Genomic DNA, 21,855 nt, shown 5'->3' with positions numbered 1-21,855 from the left:
ATGAATCTTGAGGACATTATTCTAAGTGACATAAGTTAGTCACAGAAAGACAAATACTGTATGATTCTACTTACTTGAGGTAGCTAGAGTAGTCAAATTCATAGAGATAGAAAGTAGAATCATGGTTGCTAGGGGCTGAGAGGAGGAGGAATAGAGTTTAATGGATATACAGCTCAGATTTGCAAGATGAAAAGAGTTCTGAAGGTGGATGGTGGTGATGCTTGCATAACAATATGAATGTACTTAATGCCACTGAACTGTACACTTAAAAATGGTTAAGATGGTAATTTTATATTTAAGATGGTAAAGTTTTATTCACAATAGCCAAAAATTGGGAACAACCCAGATGTATTTATCCAGTGTATGGTTAAACAATCTGTGGTACATTCATACCGTGGAATACTACTTGGCAATGAAAAGAACAAGCTATTGATACATGCAACAACCTGGATGCGTCTCCACAGGATTATGCTCAGAGAAAAAGCCAATCCCAAAAGACTATATACTGTATGATTCCAGGTATACAACACTTCTTAAAATGACAAAATTATAGAAATGGAGAACAGATTGGTGGTCGCTAGGAGTTAAGGAGGGAGTAGGGTGGGAGGGAAGTGGATGTGGTCGTAAACAGGCAACATGAGGGATCCTTGTGATGATGGCAATGCTCTGCCTCAGTGTCAACATCCTGGTTGTGATATTATACTACGGTGTTACAAAATGTTACTACTGGGGAAACTGGGTAAAGTGTACATGAGATCTTTTTATTCTCTCTTACCAAGTGCATGTGAATTTGTAATTTCTTCAAAATAAAAAGTTTAACAAACCAACCAACCAACTTTCAATGACTTCCCATGGCCTACAGAATAAAGTCAAGGTCCTTGGCACACCACACAAGGCTGTTCAAGATCTGGCCCAGCTGACCTCTCTCGTCAGGCCCTACCTCATTATTTAAGCCCCAGAAAAATGAAACTAGTTGCCTTCCCATACTGTTTCTCTCCTTCACGCCTTTGCACATTTGATTCTCTGTGTCTGAAATGTCCTCTCCCTCTGCTAACCACCAGGCCAACCCATTCGTCTCTCAAAACTCTGGTCATAGGCCACCTTCTCTGTAAAGCCACCCTGACCCCAGGGACAAAATGATCGGTCCCTCCTTTGTTCAGCTTCTGTATATTTCTACACAGTTATATTATTACTTGCTTCATAGTGTATTATAAGTATGTCTTTCATGACTGTCTCCCTACTACATTTTGAGTTCCTTGAAAGCAGGAACTGTGCCTTGCCAGTGCGGTTATAATAAGTGTTCGATAAATGTTTGTTCAGTTGGACTGAAAGCAGAGTAATGGAAATGTTCCAGATCTGTAACTATTCCAAAGGGATAAAACCCACTCATTGCCTGGACAGTTCTTAAGGATTCATGCTCAGTTACCTTACTAGAAAGAAGTCGGATGCATTTTAACTTAGGGACTCCCATGATTTACCATCATAACTTCCCGTGATACCTTTCTTTCAACAAATGTTTATAGAGCATTTACTGTGTGCCAAGCACTGTGTCTAAACCCCCTCCCTGGATAGGCAGGTAGACCAAGGTGGTGCCACAGTTCCTGCCATGGTGTGCATGGTGTGGGTTGAATCCCAGGGTGGACACATACAGTCTTTTAGGCTGTGAAATGTGTGACTCCAAGGGCATCATCCTGCAGACTAAGCTATGGCCTCTGCAGGGGTGCAGTCCTGGGAGCTCTGTTGAAATTCTCATGTTTGCAGTTGCAATTCTTGCAACCTGTGGAAGAATTGCCTAGTTTCCAGGCCAGTAAATGTTATGAAGCTAGGTTCCCTAATCCACTAGGGCAAGATAGGAAGGGAGGCCAAGGTGTGAAGCCAGTTGGGTGAGAAACTGAAGAAAACTCATGCGTGATGTAATTGAAGCACACGGAAGGAAGACAAGACTGATAAGATGTTCATCCAAGTTTTTAATGTGGTTTTTACAGCCTCAGAAGCAGATATCTGAGAAGCAGACCAAAAAAGTTAACCTTGAAAGGACATTTTGGGTGCAGGTGTATAAAAATGAGTAAGTCACAGTTCTTTCCCTGAAGGAGCTTACCACCAACAGATGATGTCTTTATTTTATTACTGGTAATGGCTGGTTTGGGCCAAAATTCTTCTCTGTGAACAATGTATTACCCCAAAACTTTTGTTTTTCTGGAGCTCTTGATTAAAACTTCATATCGCCAACCAATTATTTTCAAACACTTTTATTTTTGATCAAGTACACATACCATTTAAACATGTGTGAGATGAATGTGGTACATTCTTCTAAGTCCTCAGAGCTCTTTCATACATACTGCATTACTGAATTCATTCCCACCCAGTTTTTTTTAATGAGGTTAAAAATCAGTCCTCGAACTTCCCAAAGGAATACTAGGCAGATTTACAAATGAATCATCCAGCAGATGGTAAGACTTGGATTTTTGCATGCTTTGCAGACGTGAGCATACTTCAAGGTAGTTATGCATTGAAAAATTTTCACATAATTATGGGGGATGTGATATCTGAATTAGTGAAAGTCTGAATTATGGAAAACTTAAAAAAAAATGCTGTCTTCTAACTCTCAAGTACCTAACTTACACTAACCATTAACAACGTGTTTGTCAAGTAGATTTCACTCTTAGTAGATAAGCTTCTCTTTTAATTAGTCTACTAAATGAGTGCTGTCAATGTTCTTGAAAACAGTCTCGCTTTAATCTTGTCTACATCATTACTCTGCTGAACAGCCTCATTCTTTTGATGTATGACAAAGAGTAATCGAGACCTTTCCTCTTGGAATTGATGATCTCACTATATAGTGAACCACCGCACAAGATGAATTTCTAAATAGACTTTGAAAATTATATAGGAGCTGTGCCCATTAATTGGGTAAAGACAGATGCAAGGTTTTACCTCGAAGCATATTGGGCACCATTTCTCCTGTTCACTCTTTAGGACTGGGTTATGCATTGCTCATTGTGATAACTAGCTGTTTGCGTATAAATGTGAATCTTATGGTTGGTTCTTTCTGCTGAGTTTATCTGGCAGCCCCAGTAGGTAGTGAATGAAATCTAAAGTGACCTACACACCTTGCCCTTTGGAAAATAAGCTCTGTATGAATCTTTTTGCATTCCAGAATGATTAAACTAACATTAAATCCAAAATAAAACTCCAAACAAAATATGAAGAACTATGGAAATGAAACACCATACTAAAGCCTTAGGGGAAAGGTGGGCTTCTGAAAAATGATTTAATATAGAAGCCAAAAGAAAAAATGCAAGTGCTGCTTTGTATTTCCCCTAAGAAGCAAGAAAACATAACCCTTATGAGATAGGAGCAGAAAGCCATAAGAAGAGAAACAGGTTGATTTTGAGTTAAGATGCAAAGAAAGTAAAGATGCAACATAGGACTTAACATCCACACTGAAATATAGAAATGACACTGAAAAAAATTTTACTCAATGAGTGGAAGACAAACTTGAGGAACAGTGTCTCCAACTATAGATGGAAGTGACACAGAATTGAAAAACATGAGAAAAGATAATTGGAGATCAGAGAAGAAAGAACCAACATAAATAAATGAATCATAGATAGTCTGAGACTAAAGCCAACAGTTGGAACAGAAGGAGAAATCAAAGGTGAAGTTGAAGGCAGCTTGCTTGAATAGAAGAAAGTAAGGCCTGAGTTTGCATATCGAAGGGGCTCATTATGTTCCAGAAAAATAAATTTAAGAACCAGTAAAAATAACCCCCAGTTACATATATGCTAGCAAAATTTCTGAAATACAAAGATAAAGAAAAATGTTTGCCTACAGGGGAAAAAAAATCTGTCAGACTTGGTTCCTGATTCTCTTCTACAGCATATAAATAGCAGAAGGTAATTAAGAAAAAACATGGTCGAAGTTTAATGTGAATTCGGTAAATCTGTACCTAAGTTGTTGTTCATGTGTGTCTCATTAATCGTCTTGTCATTCTTGGAAAAATTATTCAAGGATGTACTTCAGCCACTTGAAACATGGATCAGAATAAATTCTGTACAGCCGTGCTATCCCATGCAATGTGACTGTTGAGCACTTGAAATGTGCCTAGTGGTAACTGAAATGTACTGTAAGTGTAAAATACACACTGGGCTTTGAAAAAAAGAATAATATAAAAACCTCACTAATAATTTTTATATTGATTGTTAAAATGATAATATTTTGGATTTATTGACTTCAAGGAACCATAGGGGTGCATGTAACTTTTTGAATTACTGTTTTCATTTTCTTTAGATAAATACCCAGAAGTGGGATTGATGGATCATATGGTAGGCCCATTTTTAATTTTTTGAGGAGCCTCTATACTATTTTCCGTAGTGGCTGCACCAGTGTACCTTCTCACCAACGGTGCACCAGAGTTCCCTTTTCTCCACGTCCTCACCAACACTTGTCGTTTCTTGCCTTTTTGATAGTAGCCATTCTAACTAGTGTGAAGTGATATTTCGTTGTGGTTTTGATTTGCATTTCCCTGATGATTAGTGATGTTGAACATCTTTTCATGTACCTATTGGCCATTTGTATGCCGCCTTTTTGATTAACTGAAATTCGAATTGCCACATAGGCTAGTGGCTACCATATTGGATAGCACAGCTCTAGAAAATAATTAGAGAAGAAAATAAACAAATACTCAAAACTATGAATACATAGATTAAGATTAAAACAGAAAATGCATAGGAATCTATTCTAACAAATTTGAATATCTCTGAAAAATGGCAATTTCTAACAGAAAATACTGACTCCAAAAGAAATAGATAAACTGAATGCAGCAATCGCAAAAGATGACATTGAAAAATTTGTGAAATGATTACTTTGCTAAAAATACTTTGGATCCCAAGAATTTTATAGGCAATTACATTCAAATATCAGGGAATATGTTATTTCTATGATGATGAGTATATAAAAGAAAAAACTAAGGCCTAACCTTTATGAACACAATTACAAAGAGGCTTAAATAGAATTCTAGCAATACAAATGTTTAAGTGTACCAAAATAACAATACAACATGGCCAAATAGAACTTATTTGAGTAATGCAAGGTGGCTTCACTATTATAAAGTGTTTTAACGTATAATCCACATGTCATATAGACATGATGTTTAAGACCTACATATGACTGTCTCAAACCTCACATCCCACATCCAATTCTAATCCTTAAAATTCAATCAGTGAATTTTTCAGAGGTTTCTCTAAGTTTCTTCTTGTTACTTCTGGCCATTGTTGCCTAAGTCTGTTGAATTTTGTCCTACACTTTGGGTCTTGCAGCTGTTTATTTACTTTTTTCCCAGACCACAAACAAAAGATGAGACATGGCCCATTCTTCATAATTTTTAAATCTTCTCTCCAATATCACTTTCATAAACAGCAAGTGTGTAAGACTTTCACTTTTCTAGAGAGGTGATTACATTGCAGTTGCATACAGTATTTAACTTAAACATGGATATCGGCTTATATGTTCTTTGAAAGTTCTTCACTTATTTCTATCAAGCATGGTTCCAGCTTGGAGCTATATTGCTCAACTTTCTCTCTCTCCTCTCTTTTTCCCTTTTCTCTGCTCTTGCCCACCTTTAAATTCTCTTCATTTTGCATACAGAATAGTTTAACTCTTTCTTTGTTGTCTCCTTCAATCAGTGCCTTTAGGGCTCTTCACCCCTTCCTCCCACCATCAATTATTTTTCTAACGAAGTTCCTTAGAGGAAATTTGATTCCATCTGGAAAGTAAGTTTTTTCCGTTTAGCTACCAGTATAACACATCAATAGGTCAAAGAGAGAGAGAGGGAGGGAGGAAGGAGGAAACAATACATGATCATCTCAATAGAAGGTAAAGCCTTTATCATTGAATTTTTTTATTTCTGGAACAGACAGTTAATGAAACTAGATTATAAAATGGAAATAAGGCTACAACAGAAAATTTCATAGACATTTCATAGATAGAAAATGAAGTGAAGCTATCAAAATGATCAGGTTGCTTGCTATTGCCAATATAGTTTAAAATTCTTCTGGAAGTTTTAGCCAATGCAATAAGACATGAAACAGAAATAAGAGGTATAACTATTAGAAAAGAGAAAGGAAAATTATTGTAGATGGTATTTATGCTTAGAAAAATAAAAACGAATAAACAAAGAAATCCTTAAAAAGAGTCAGAGTTTAGTAAGGAGACAGACTGTTAAGCAAATACACTAAATGAATAGCTGTCTTTTATCCCAGCAACAACAATTTAGAATATAATCTAAACCTGTACTCCATTAACACAGGTGGGTTAAGCATGTAAAATGCCCAGGAAAAAACTAAGAATTTCCAGGACAAAAGAAAATTAAAACTATACTGAAGCAAATAAAAGTTTTGAATACATGGGAAGACATTTTGGTTGGCAGGTGACAGAAACCCAATGCAAACTCTTAAGCTTAAAAGGAGCTTTGCTGGAAGGAGACTGTAGCAATTCACAGACCTATAGAAGAGCTATAGATCTCGGGATATGACGGATTAGAACCAGGGACATGCCACTCTCAGGACTCTTCTTTTATCTGCTTTCCTTAGGGTACTAGCTTTGTTTTCTCAGGCTCCTTCATGCATTGGGATGTGGTTGCTAGCACTAGGAATCTAACAGGAAAGAAAAGGCCCTTCCTTTTGGTTTCGGTATGAAAAATACTAGAGAAGAACTGTGATTATCCAAGCTTGAGTCATATACCTACTCCTTGACTTATCACTGAGGCCAGGGCCATAGAGTAACATAACTGAAAGTCCATTAGACTCACATGGAAGGAGTAATGAGCGAGGAGATGTTCTCAAAATAAAGCGAGAAGGGCTATTATAAATAGGGAGGAGAAGGTGCTTGGGTAAATAAATACAACAGACATTCCATACCGAAAAGACCAATCATCTACCTGGATGAGAGCATGATAGGTTGTTAAGATGATAATTCTTCTGCTAAATAATTAAACAATTATATTTTTGTTAAATACTATATTGATATAAATTCAAAAGGGAGATTTCTCTTTAGAAATTACACAACAATTTTAACTAAAGTTTTCTTAGAGACTTAAGCAAGTAAGAATAGCCAAAAAGAGAGAGGAGGAAATCTTGCACTATCAGATATTAGTGGATATTATAAAGCCATAATAAGGGAAATAATGTAATCCAGTTATTAAAAAAAAAAGACAGGTTAATCTAACAGTATAACTCAGAAATAAACCCTAACATATTTGAGAATTTAGAATATGTCATCACAAATCAAGTTGTATTCTTAGACTTTGATAGGGGAGCCCTCCTCACCTTGATGTGTATGATATCTGAAATAAAGTTAGATTGCAAATCTGTTTGAAATTGTGGAAGAGAGAATTTCTTAAAGTTTCTAAAACCAAGAGTTGGCATATTTAAAATAACAGAGCAGTACCTATGTGACTGGTTTAAAGATAGTCAAAACGTTATTGATACTTTTTTTTTGTGCTATCTTTATTGTTTTATTTTTGTGAGCATAAAACTCTTCATCTGGGTCTTTATTAGGTTCATTCCTGACCTCTGTACCCCAGCCCCAATTTTTCTGCCTTTTAGGAATTTTTGGAGCCTTATCCTCCCAGAAGGAGAGGATATCTACAAAGCCATGTCACAGATGTTTTGAGACCAATTGAAGGTTTCCAAGATTTTTTTTTTGACCTTTCAGAGAATTAAATCTCTTCTTTTCTCTGTTCTTTTCAGGACTCTAACTTCTCAGCCTTCTGTCAGCATAATCTTTGTGTATTTTTTATCAGGAACTGAGTTGATAAGTTACTTGTTGGATTTAAATGGGATTACCACATCACCTTGGGCTCCTCCTGCCAACAGTTTATCAGGCTGCCACCATTACACACTTCAAAATGAATCTGTAGTTATTTCTGTTGTAGATTCTTCTTATTTTCTGCTTTCTTGTCTTTTCTCAACCCATTAAACTCACCGTGCATTATTCATCTCCACCTGTAGCCCCAACTTCCTTCTTTAAAGGAAGCTGCAAATTGCTTCATGCAAGAGACTAAGCAACAATAAGGCTCTCCCTAGTTACAGATACAGTGTGTCTTATTTCATACATAAAAGGACGTCTGTTTCGTGCTAAAAAATGCAGAACATTTTGCTTGACGTATACTGTGTATTTGTTTATTTACGTATAAATAAAGTACAAACAGTGTGATGTGTCACTCTGAGCCCTGAATTAGGAGAATGAGAATTTTGGTCAAAGCAGTCTGATCTAGGTTATTTAATCTCCTGGAGCCTTAATGTCTCAGTGTTCAATAATGTTTCAATAATACATTCTTTGAAGGGTTGATTTGATGATCAAATAAGGTAACATAGATGAAGGCATCATGACAGTGCCTAGCACATACTGAACAAATGTTTGTTACATTTGATTTGAGCTCTTGTTCTCTTGATAAATTCAGTAGTATGGATGCTGCTACGAGAGTTTATGACTGTGGAGGATTTATAATCAGTCTGGAGGGTTCAAGGCATACACAAGAAATTGTCCTTCTGAAGAGAAAGGAGTGGATTTATGGCAGGGACAGAGGGGAGATAACAGGAAAGGAGAATGTAAAAGGCATCGAATGAGAGTCAGGAACAAAGGAGAGAGGAGAGCTGGGGTGGGGAGAGGTGGGGGAGTGGGCAGAGCAGATGAGATGGAGTGGGCTGAATGGAGTTTCTCAGCTCCTGCACCTGAGTCACATTATTTTTGGTACCCTGAAGGCTTAGTTTATCTATGATTTCCCTCATGGGGTTTTTGATATTATTGAAGAGAGACCTGTGTGACTCTATCTGTTCCCGTATTTTTACTCCTATTTAGTCATAGACATTTCATGCTTTCAAAATCAGTTTAAAATAAATCAGAACAGGGGAATTTTTATTTTTCATTTTGTCAGAGCAGACCATTCCATTGTCCCTGGAGAGTGCTCTGTCCATGTTTGTGGAGAATCAGAGGAAGAGTTCTTTCTCACTCACTCAGAGTTCAAAGAGGACAGTGCTCCAAAAGGCTCACTCAGGTTGAGTTGGGACGAACCATGGCAGGGGGCCATTGTGATCCTCCAAGGCAGGGATAAGTAGTACGTGGGACTCTGGTTGTATTTTCTAGGATACAAAAACTGTGTGGAAACTCTATATATTGGGTACCTCTTGAGCCCAGCTTCAGATTTTCTTGGCCCGCTTTTTAAGCTCTAGCTATATTGCTTTCTCTTGATTTCTGTCCTGGGGATTCTCTGATGATGTGGGAATTGCCCCACAGTCATGCATAGTAGACCAGAAGGGCTAGGGAATTAATACCCTGTGGGGTTACCCTTGTCCTTGGGATGAGAGCCTGCAGATAAATCTTCCCTCTTCCATTCCTCGGGAGGATAATTCTGAGCATCACCCACAGCTCTGAAGATCTCTGACAGCAATGATACGAGAGATGAGAGGGAGGAATTAGGATTATTTTGTTATTATAAGGTACTCACACTATGTGTAAAGTAGTATAGTGTTATTGGAAACTGAACTTGTATTAGCTGTAAATGTATATTGTGAATTCCAGGGCAACCACTGAAAAAAAAAGATAAAAGAAGAACTGTAACCAGTATGCTAAGAAAGAGAGGAAATGGACTCACATAGGATGCTCAGTTAAAACCCCAAAGGCAGAAAAACAGTGGAAGACAAAAATAGGAGCAAAAAACAAGGGCAACACTAGTAAACAGTAATGAATATGGTAGCTATTAATCCTATATCAATAATCATTTGAATGTCAGTGTTCTAAATGCACCGATTAAAAGACAGAGATTGTCAGAGTGGATCAGAAAACAAGACCCAACTATAGTTGTCTACAAGAATCCTGTTTTAAGTATAAAGACTCATATAGATTAAAAGTAAATTGGTAGAGAAAAATATACCGTGCTAACACTAATCAAAAGAAAGCAGGAGTAGCTGTGTTAATTCAAACACAGCAGACTTCAAAGCAGTGGAAGTTATCAGGGATAAAGAAGCGCATTATATGATAATAAAGGGGTCAGTTCTTCAAGAAGACATAACAATCCTTACAACAGAGTGTCAAACTATGTGAGGCAGGAAATAATAGAATTGCAAAGAGAAATAGATGAATCCGTTATCATAGTTGGAGATTTTCCACACTCTTCTCTCAGAAACGGACAGATCCAGCAGGCAGAAAATCAGTAAGAACATAGCTGAACTCAACACATCATTAATCTGGTAAAATTGGGTTAGAAAACTGTCTCTAAATCACTGGTCCATATATTTTAGTATTTAGTTATGGACCCCTTTGAAGATCTAATAAAAAAATCTGGAATCTTCCCTCAGAAACAAAACCGAAAACGTTTACTTATTGAAAGTTGCTATAAATAAAAATAACAGGTTTTTTTTTACACTATAAAGTTTTCATAACAAATTAATTTTAATTATGATAACACTTATGAATGGATAGTTCTTTAGGTGCTAATTAGGACAACTAACTGGAAATATTGTTTTTCCAAAGTATCATCATAAATCTTTAGAAGTATTTTTCTCTCTCTGGGATTGGGTAGTGAGAGGAGGATGTGCTACAAAGTTATGGGAAGGGGCCTGGGAATCCACATGTGCATCAGGAAGTATCTGTATACTGAACAAATAATAACTCATGTCTGTATGTAGCAATCTTTATATATATAGATGCTGTTTTGATGAATGAAATAAAATTTATTTAAAAGGGAAAAAACCCCACATCATCAATCAACTGAATATAATTGACATCTATAAATTAACTTTATCCAGCAGTAGCAGAATACACATTCTTCTCAAGCTTACTTGAAACATTTACCAAGATAGACCACTTTCTGGGATGTAAAACACACCTTAACCAATTTAAAAGAATAGAAATCGTACAATGTCTCTTCTCAGACCCCAGTGGAATTAAACTAGAGATCAATAACAGAAAGATAACTGGAAAGTCCCCAAGTATGTGGAGATTCAATAGCACACTTCTAAATAATACATGAGTCACAGAAAAAAATCTTGAGAGAAATTAAAAATACCTTGAAGTAAATGAAAATAAAAACATAACATCAAAATTTATGAGATGCAGTGAAAGAAATACTTAGTGAGAAATTTATAGAATTGAATGCATATATTAGAAAAGAAGAAATACCTAAAATCAACAATCTAAGTTTATTGTTTCTACTTTAGGAAACTAGAAAAAGAAAAGTAAATTAAATCCAAAGTATGCAGAAGAAAAGAAATAATAAGAATTAGAGCATAAATCAATGAAATTGAAAGTGGGAAATCAGAGAAAATCATTGAAACCAAAAATTGGTTCTTTGAAAAGTTCAGTAAATTCAATAAATCTCTAGCCAGGTGAACTAAGAATAAAAGAAAGAGGACACAAATTACTAATATCAGAAATGCAAGAGAGGACATCACTACCGATCCTATGGACATTAAAAGGACAATAAAGAAATACTCTGAATAACTCTGTGCCCATGAATTTGATAACCTAGATGAAATGGACCAATTCACAATTGTAAAAAGGGTGCCACTCTGATGGGAGATGTTGATGATGGGGAGGCTATGCATGAGTGGGGGCAGGGGATATATGAGAAACCTATGTACCTTCCCCTCAGTTTTGCTCTGAACCTAAAACTTCTGTAAAAGTTACATTGTTAAAAAATAAAAGATAATTATAATCACAGATTGCAAGAGAAAGGGGTACATCACACCATGGGGGCCAGACAGGGAAGCACCAGTGTTCGTCCCCAGGCAGAGGGAGAGCAGGCACTGTGAGCAAGAGCCTTACTGTGGTTTCCATAGGAAGGAGTGGGTGAGGCAGGGTAAGCAGGTCTAGGATTGGCTACTTTGACTAATTTCAGTGGCCTCTGGAGCATAGGGACTGTCCTTAGTTGTTTGGTACCCGGCTATGGGGTGATTTGGGCAGAAGGATAGTGGCCCAGAGTATGAGAGCCCAATAAAGGAGGTGGTTGGAGATGTAGACTCTGGATTGGTTGGTTTGTATTTTAAAAGCGTGCCCTTGGGAGATGAGTCTCCCTGAAGGGCGGGGTGGGGTAGGGAGGTGAGGGGAGGGGGGCAGCAAAGGAGGCAGGAGGCTAAGACAAGGTGAATCAGGCATATTATGGGGTTGTCCAGAATAAGACATACCTGACACATGCATATAGGACAGATGGTAAAGCATCAAGTTTACCGAAGCCAGAAACGTGGTTAATACACCCAGAGTGGTGATGACTCAATATCATACCTGTGTGTTGGCTTTCCTTTGTTGTTCCCTGATTCATTCTCTGTCCTCCACTCCTGCTTCCTGGAGTCACTTCCAAAATAAACTACTTGCTACAAGCCTTTGTCTCAAGGTCTGCTTTCTAAAAGGAAACTAGGCCAAGACCCTATGTTGGAAGCAATTCACGATGGCCTAAGAAAGGCCTCATTTCTCTGGACATGGTAGTATTCTTTGCTTCACTCTTAGTATATTTCTTGTTGTGTATTTTTTATTTCAAATTGTGGAAACTATTTTTGCTCACCTTTTGCCTTAAAGGTTTATTGTTCTTTTTAATTCATTTTTTTTCTGCCTTATCTCCCAAACCCCCCCGTACACAGTTGTATTTCTTAGTTGCAGGTCCTTCTAGTTGTGGGATGTGGGACGCCGCCTCAACGTGGCCTGACGAGCCGTGCCATATCTGCGCCCAGGATCCCAACCTGGGCCGCCCCAGTGGAGCATGTGAACTTAACCACTCGGCCACGGAGCCGGCCCCAAATTCATTTTTATTTTTATTTTTTTGCTGAAGAAGATTCACCGTGAGCTAACATCTGTGCCAGTCTTCCTCTATTTTGTATGTGGGTTGCCGCCACAGCATGGCTGCCGATGAGTGGTGTAGGTCTGCACCTGGCAACTGAACCCAGGCTGCCAAAGTAGAACATGCTGAACTTAACCACTAGGCCTCAGGGCTGGCCCCTTAAAGGTTTATTTTTTGAAAAAATAGTCTATCATTTATGAATTAATTTATTCAGCAAACATCTCTTCAAGTCCTGGTGAATATGATCATGAGTTCATACTGATTGTTCTAATTCAAATCCAACACCACAGGGTTCTTCTTTGCATTCTTCCATTCCATTGCCTATTTATATTTTCCTTCTCCTGAACTGAGAGCTCTGGAGCCCAAAATCCTTGTTATAGCTGCTCATTTTCTCTATCCTACAATATACGTGACATAGTTTAGATTACTACTTTATGATTACTACTGACTAGAAACCTACTAAGGGAAGTTCAGGATTTCTTTGCAGTGTGTGTGCATGTGCATGCATGCTTAGAATTAATTGCTCTAAGGATGTACAGTTGGAGTACTGTATTCAAAAGATATTTAAATTAATTCTTGTTTTCCATTATGGTTGTGTTACCAACTTGATATACAGTTAGGTTTGTTTGTTCCTGTTTGTATTCAGTTTTAGGATTTCTTTATTCCTTGTTGATTTTATTTTATTTTTGAGTATTAAAACATTTACATAGTTCAAAAGTAAAAAACTATCTATAAATGTGAAGTCTTTCTCTCATCTCTAGCCTATTCTCTCTATTTTCAACCTATCCCCTGTAGGTAACCATTTTCATGGTTTCTAGTCTATTATTCTTGTTTGTCTTTTTGCAAAAGTAAGCAAATACATTTCCTCTTGTTTCTTACTCAAGAGATAGCATAATATACTTATCAGATACTAGATAGCATAGTATGTGACTCATGCATATTGCTTTTTCCCCAGCTTACAATACATATTGGAAATCACTCCTTGTCAGTTTACAGAGATCTTTCTTTGGAAGATATTAGTACCCTATTATAGTTAATTCAACTGGCCTAGATATGGTGAGGTTAATTATAGAACTTTTCAAAGAGGTGCAGCAAATGTTGGTTGTGGACCGCATGAGAACTTTGTTATTGCTAAAGGATAATTTAAGAAAATTTATACAAATACCAAGTGAATATGTGTCAAAGATCTTATTTGTCTCATTAATTGATGAAGAAACCAGTAAGATGTTACAAGTGGTTTGAAGGAGAATCTGGAGAGCAGACAGATATACAGGTCCATCAGGAATGTTGAAGTGAATTTCCTTAATAGTTGTAAAACTGCCTAAACTCATCAGTAACTACAGGCAATAATTAATTGCATTCCGTGGGACACAATTTACATTTCTATAAACAAGAATTATTTGCATGGCTATCGGTTTCCTCCAATTTACAGAAGTGTAAAATAGTTCCAAGATAATGAAAAATGGAAATAACTGAGGTGGGTGAGGTAGACAGCATACCCACTAAACTTTTTTGCCCATTTCAAAGTCTTTAACCATTTTTTGGGCAATGTTTTAGGAGGGGATGGGGATGAGGAGTAGGGGAAAACCAGTTCATTTTTCCATAGACTGGCTCTAATCTGAACCAGTCAGTAGGCGCTTTGCGTTTTTCTGGCTCTCCAAAGCTTCTTGAGGGCAGGGATGGTGTAGTGAGGGTTTCTGTAGGTCTTTAAGCATCCAGCACCGAGCTCTGAAGCACTCAGCACTGTGCTGGAGTGTTGGGGGCACAGACATAGTCCCCTTCTGTTGGTGGTTGGCATGTGTCAGTGGACTTATCCCTCAGGCATACCCAATATTCTTAAATCTTCCCATTTTGTGTTGTGTTCACCTCAAGCAGACTGTCGTCAATGATTTACCTTCTGAAAGAGATTAAAACAGAAATAAGCAAAATTTTCCTCAAAATTTGCCAGCTTCTTGGATTGCTCTGGGGTTTACACCTTCGAGCCAGGTTATAGGTGAGGCTCACTAATGAGCTGTTATAAGTAGATCCTTGTGGCTGGAGCCCAAGTTCTATGTAGTGACAACTTTGATCAAGTCAGAGAACAGCTGGAGCAGTCCAGGACAGGGCTGGGGCTTTGATATTGCCCTTCTTTAAAATGTTTATTATTATTTTAGTTATTAGTTTTTGGATTAGATGAGAACCAAAAATTTTTTTGAAGAAAATTTTTGTTTCACTTTCTCATGCTGCAGAAGTTTTTCTAATCTCAATTGTGATAGATGTGTTTACCGAAATATAGTATTCTCATTTGAGTCATGTGTGCATCAGCTGCATGCTCCCTCTTTATGAATATGGAGAGGATCTTTGTCTGTATTTTCTATCTTGAAATACAGCTTTTCAGAACATAGTTCAACTCTGGGCCCAAAAGCTGCTCTGCCCCCACTATTTTTTAATGGCATCGTTGCCTACCTGGCCGCCTAAACAGAAACCTCAATCTATCTTGACATGCTCTCTTCTTTATCCTCTACATCTCATCAGTTACCAAGTCCTGTTGATTCTGTTTGCTTGTCGCCTAAAATCACCCTCTTATGTCTTCATTATCACCAGGTTTTTCCAGACCCCTCATTTTCTCATGGCTGATTTCCCTTCCAGCTGATTGCCCCAGTTCTAGGCTCATGCACATCTCCCAGCTAGGACATCCTCTGTGTCACTGGTTCCCAACATTTTCTTGAACAGAGATCCCCTCCCCACTTTTTTTTTTTTTTGAGGAAGATTAGCCCTGAGCTAACTACTGCCAATCCTCCTCTTTTTACTGAGGAAGACTGGCCCTGAGCTAACATCCGTGCCCATCTTCCTCTACTTTATATGTGGGACACCTGCCACAGCATGGCTTGCCAAGTGGTGCCATGTCTGCACCCGGGATCGGAACTGGTGAACCCCGGGCTGCAGAAGCAGAACGTGCGAACTTAACCTCTGCGCCACCGGGCCGGCCGCCCTCCCCACTTTTTAACTTAAAAAACAAACAAAACAAAACAAAATCACAGGCCACCCCATGAGAGTAATTATTCTCTTGGCTCTCAAAGGTCAAGAGAAACACAGATCATTTCTATTTTTTGACTTTCCCAGAATCTAAAATAGGTTATAAAAATTCTGCTGTGTTTGTTCACGTTTAACAAATTAACAATTTAACATGAGAAAAGTATGCAATGTAATTATGCCTTTCAGAAGATAGTTGGAGGATTTATTAAGATATCAGTTTCTAGTGCTTTATCGATGGTACCATTTGGATATGGGGAATACCTTTATGTTATGTGATAAGCATACATGTAACATTTAGGAATGCATTTGGTTGCAAACAACCAAAGACCTAAGAATGTACTAAGTGGGTATTTATATGTCTCACAACAAAAAATCTGGAGATGGGAGAGACCAGGGAAGTTGTTCAACTGTGTTGTCAGGAACCCAGGTTCTTTCTACCTTTCCACTTTTCTATATGCAAGATGTCAGCTTTTGTTGTAATGCTTGCCACTTCATGGTCACAAGGTGGCTGCTGTAGCTCTAACACCACGTCCACTTTCCAGTGAGAAGAAGAAAGAAGGGCAAAGGGGAAAAAAGGGGCAAAGTTTAAAGGGACAAAAACGTTTTTGTCCTATTGAGACTTTACTTTTTTACTTGAAAAGAGACTCTAGCCCCAGGAATTTCCACCCACATTTCATCGGCCAGAATTATAACATTGTTAGCCATAGCAGTAAGGGAGGCTGGGAAGTGGAATATATTGTTTTCTTGCCTCTTTAGAAGAGGAATGCAAGTGAACAGGGGATTGGGAATGAATGTTGAGTGAATCCTATTCATAGCTTATAACACAGTCTTCTCTTAAACTTGCCAGTGTCTTTGTAGCTGTTAGTACAACTTCTGGAGGTGCTGTCATGTCCATTTGGGACCTCTAATGAAGAGAAAGCTTAGGTCATGTGATCCTTCTGATTCACTGACTGAGAAAATGTTGAAAAAAACTATTATGAATTCAGTAGCACTTTGACATGAATTTGTAGTTTATTCATCACATCCACATATACTTAAAAGTCAGTCATATATATATATATATGTAAGACTTCGTTATTTTGTCTACAGATGAAATGGGTCCATAGACCCCTTCCTACAGCCCTGCTTTTCCTCACAGGGTCACTGCTCTATGACACACTGGTTTCCTTTCTGAAACACAGATATGCTCATGTCACCACAACCTTGCTTAAAAATCTTTAGTTCTTTTTTGCCTACAGAAGAAATTCTAAAATGATTACCATTTTATTCAAGACACTTTACAACTGGCCCCCTCAGCCTTTGGCCTTATCTCTGCTCACTGCCCCCTCTCCCTTTGCTCCAGCCTTGACAAGCTGCTTTGTTATGCCTCTGAGCCTTTGCACATGCCTTTTGCACTGAATGTTTTTCTCTCTTCCCCACCTGCTGAAGATCTGTTCCTGCTTTAAACCCACGTTGAGGTCATGTCCTCTGCTCAGCTCTCTCCAGGGCCCTAAGGCAGAGTGGGTGAGCTCTCCTCTGCTCACTGTAGCCTTTTATTTGCCCCTTAGATATGGTGCATTGCCCATTTATTGTGATTGCTTATGGGTTGACTGGTTCCCAAGGGGAACATTCTCATTCATCTTTCTATTTCTGGGGTCCAGAATGGAACCTGGCATATTGACGGAATTCAATATGTATATATTGAATGAGTAAATGAAAGAATGAAGGGAAATGGGGAGGAAGTTTATTGTAAGGCCTTCACTTAGATCAAATTTAAGAAAACAGGCTGCTGCTGTTGTTTTTCCTCCTAGAACCAGACCTTGGTTAACATAGAACAGACCTTTGTTAACGTAGAACCAGACTTTCATTAATAGGACCAAATCTTATTAAGATATATGTTTAGGAGTTTAAAAGAGCTGTCTTGCATTTCAGAAGTGGGAGGGGTCTGTTTTCTGCCACTAATGTGCTTTAATTTTCTCTTGATTGACACAAGCAGTTTGGATATGGGACACCCCAAGGGGGTCAGTCATGGCCATGGTCCTTAGACCAAAAGAGTTGTTTGACCCCTGGGTGTCCTTGAAGGTTCAGGGATCCTCGTGAGGGGCTCCCTTTTGTGTGTGAAGTTCTCTTGGTCTTGGTGACAGAGCTGTCCTTCAGGCACAACAAACCACAGTGATTTCTTCTATGGTGGGCTGCAGGCGGCGGGTCAGGGTCTTGGGGAGGTGTCCCCTGTGCATACAAATTAGTCTGTACACACCTGTCACACGCATGTGTGTTAGCTGTCACTGCTCCTTACCCCTCCATGCACACCTCCTTATGCCCCATGAAGAGCCTTTGTGTGAGTTAGAAAAAGGTACTCCTTCTGCATGGATGGGGTAGAAAAAGCCAACCTCTTCTGGGTGGACAGCTCCATGGGTGCATAGCTTGGCAACTGGACAGTATCTTTGTGCAAAGGGAAATGCTTTCTTTCCTCTGGGAAGAGGAAACCCAGCACAAGCCCATGGCAACTGGGTGATGGTGATGAGGCCCTCAGGCTCTACTTTTTAAAAAAAGTTTGCTCATAGACTTCTTTTATAATAATTTTATTTATAGTATTTTATTTATTTGTATTTTTATAATAACTTTTTATTTTAGAACAGTTTTGGATTTACAGAAAATTTGCAAAGATAGTACAAAGAGTTCCCATATACCCCTCACCCAGTTTCCCCTATTATTAACCTCTTATATTGCAATGTATGGGACATTTGTCATAATTAATGAATCAATATTGATACATTCTTATTAAGATGCTTTATTCAGATTTCTTCAGTTTGTACCTAATGTCCTTTCTAAGTTTTAGGATCCCATCAGGATGCCACATTACATTTAGTCATCATATCTTCAAGGCTCCTCTTGGAGGAGTTTCTCAGACTTTCCTTGTTTTTCGATAACCTTGACAGATTTGAAGAGTACTGGTCAGGTGTTTTGTAGAATGTCCTTTAGCTGGGATTTGTCTGATGTTTTCCCCATGACTAGACTGGGTGTTTTAATAGGTTTTATTATTATTTAGCCAGCCCTGGTGGTCTAGTGGTTAAGATTCCGCACTCTCACCGCGATGGCCCAGGTTCTTTTCCCAGTCCAGTCAGGGAATCATATCACTCATCTGTCGGTTGTCATGCTGTGGTGGCTGCCTGTTGCTGTGATGCTGAAAGCTGTTCCACTGGTATTTCTAATACCAGCAGAGTCACCCATGTTGGACAGGTTTCAGCGGAGCTTCTAGATTAAGACAGAGTAGGAAGAAGAACCTGAACACCCATTTCTGAGACAATTTACCGTGAAAACCCTATGAATAGAACCAGAGCATTGTCTGCTACAGCACCGGAAGGTAAGAGGATGGCGCAAAAAGACTGCGCAGGGTTCTGCTCTGCTGTACACAGGGTCCCTAGCATTTGGAATCGACTTGAGGGCACTAACAGCAAATTATTGTTTAGGTATGGTAAGGCCAAGAGATCAGGGGGTGATGGTCATTGAAAAGATAGTTTGTTAATATTCACAGACCCCCAAAGAGGGGTTAGATGTCACACCATGGAGGCCACACTGAGAGGCGCTGGAGTCACTGAAAAGAAGGGGAACTATGGGAAAGAGTCTTTATTGTGGTTTCTGCAGGAAGGAACAGGCGAGGCAGGGTAAGCAGGCTTAGGATTGGCTCGTTTGAATGACTTCAGTGGTCTCTAGAGCATTGGAGCTGTCCCTAGTTGTCTGGTACACAGTCCTGGGATGACTGGGGCAGGTGGATAGTAGCCTGGAGTGTGAAAGCTCGGTGAGGGGGTGTTAGGGATGTAGGCTCTGGATTGGTTGGTTTGTATTTGAAAAGCGTGCCCCTGGGAGGAGGACTCTTCCTGAAGAGTTGGAGGAAGGGAGGAGGTGGAAGATGAGGGAGGCAGGAGGCCAAGGCAAGGTGACTCAGGCATATTATTGGGTTGTCCAGAACAAGGCATGTCTGGGATTCTGGGGTATGTATGTAGGGCCGATCTTAAAGCATCAAGTTTACAGAAGCTAGAAACATGCTTAAAACACTGGAGTTATGTGTTTTGGGGAGGAACACTACAGAGGTAAAGCGCCATTTTTGTCACATCATATGATGGATACATAATATCAGTGTAACTTATCACTGTTGATATTGACCTGGATTACCTGGCTGATCCGGCCCTATTTTGTGACACCGTATCCACTTCGTGTCTGCCTTTAACATTCATCTCATGTGTTTGAGGTATTTGAAGAGTAAGATGTCAGTAAACATGCAGTGTAATTTTCCTTGGATCTTGATCTTCCAGAAGAATGAACTTGTCTGTGGTGAGTTCTGGTTCTTAGAGGTGGGGCCCTCTATGGGATCAGTGTCTCCCAAAGTCTTGAAACTTGGGCCTCACGCAAGCTGAGTTCATAGGGGAGACATGTGTTTGAGCATCTTTACTCTTCTCCAAAGGTAGTCCTTTGTATGCTTCCAATTGCTGAACAAATTCCTAAGTAGATACTTGTGGCTCTATCAGGAGTTTGGGTTGATCACCACTGAAATGAGACAGGATATATATCCGTAAAACTTAGTTATGATTCAAAACAGTCAGAGTGATAGCCTATTTTCTCCACAAAAATTAAAAAATTCCTGGTTACTCCATAAGTTGCCTGACCCATATCTTTTGGAGTCCTCTGATGTTGGTGGAGATCATGAGAAATAGGTAAATTTCCCTGCTCTGCTTTTGAAAATCCTGAGCTGGGCAAGGCGGGACATAGAGTTGATTGGTAATTCACTTGCACACCTTTTTTCCCTCGTTCTTCAGGGTCTAAGTCGCAGAACTGCCTGTGGAACTCCCTCATCGATGGGCTCACAGGGAATGTCAAGGAGAAGCCACGGCCAACGATTGTCCACGACCCCCGGCCACCGGAGGAAATCCTAGCTGATGAACTGCCCCCGCTTGATAGCCCGGAAGCCTTGGTGAAGACATCCTTCAGGTTTGGCGGATCGCAACTCAGTTTGTTCCTTCTTACTTGCTTGTGGAGTTATTTCAATCCAGTTGGATGCATTGTCAGCATGGCCAGCAAATTACCTTGTTTCTTTACACTGAGTAAATTAGAATTGATGGGGAGTGCTGGAATTAATGCTAGCTGGACTTCTGGCTGGATTTCCTGAATGTAGTGAAGATCATATCAGTAGTTAAGTTGCTGTTGGTATTTAATTGGTATTGGCATTTAAATGCTGAGGCAAAGGATTTACTGATGTTGGCAATTTGAATTGGATTAATGAGTCTTTGCTTCAAAGGAGGATGACGCATGGAGATAAGTGCACAGAGAAAAAGCACGTGGTGGGAATTAATTCAGTCCTGTGCCTTTTGAATCTCTTGCTGGGGGAAGGTTTCTAGTTGTAAGAGATGTGAGAGCTGCTGCCTCCTGCAGTGAAGCGAGGATCTTCTCGTGTGGTTCCCAGGTGGCCGTTTACTCTGTTCTTGTTCATCGTTTAGTCTTGCATCTTCCTGTAAAGACCTCTTGCGTTTTCTTTCTGTATTATACTCCACTTTCATCATGATTCTGTCCCTCACTTTCTCACCCTTGTTAAATAAAAATCAATCTGGGTATGGATTTAGTGTATAAAAGTGAGATTTTTTTCTGAATTGGGTCTTTCTAACTCACTTTTGAAATACACAATAGTACTGGTATTAAGATTAAGAAATTAAGATTTGATGATTTTGCCAGCCTGCCTTCCTCCCCCTTTCTCCCTGTTACCCTAATTTTACTTCTTTCAGTTTCCTTTCCATTATATAAGGCTTTCATACTCTCCACATGGCTAGTGGAACATATAAACCTCCCTTTTCTTCCCCATAAACAATTCAGACGACTCTTGGAGTCCATGAAATATATTTGAAAAATGTGCTCTCTTTTGCATCCAGGTGACGTGTGTAATCGCTTGGTAAAAGCCATTTCATTGTGTGAAGGTTCCTAGTGTAGATTGAATTATAGATGAGTTCTGAAAAGAAGTGATGAATAGGGGTTTGGATTTCTTT

At 39.0% G+C, this 21,855-nt stretch overlaps 1 protein-coding gene across 5 annotated transcripts in view; it reads left to right on the top strand.

Annotated features, from left to right (window-relative positions):
- PDE1C (phosphodiesterase 1C) overlaps nt 1–21,855 on the top strand; it is a 596,098-nt gene that overhangs the window by 195,750 nt on the left and 378,493 nt on the right. For all 5 annotated transcript variants that reach the window (XM_070511509.1, XM_070511518.1, XM_070511514.1 and 2 more), the window contains exon 3: nt 20,638–20,809. In XM_070511509.1, coding sequence (XP_070367610.1) covers nt 20,638–20,809 — 172 coding nt within the window. The remainder of the gene's footprint in view (nt 1–20,637; nt 20,810–21,855) is intronic.

The sequence above is a fragment of the Equus asinus genome, chromosome 1, assembly GCF_041296235.1.
Source record: "Equus asinus isolate D_3611 breed Donkey chromosome 1, EquAss-T2T_v2, whole genome shotgun sequence".
Lineage (NCBI taxonomy): Eukaryota > Metazoa > Chordata > Mammalia > Perissodactyla > Equidae > Equus > Equus asinus.
This window is presented reverse-complemented; position numbering and strand designations above follow the sequence as displayed.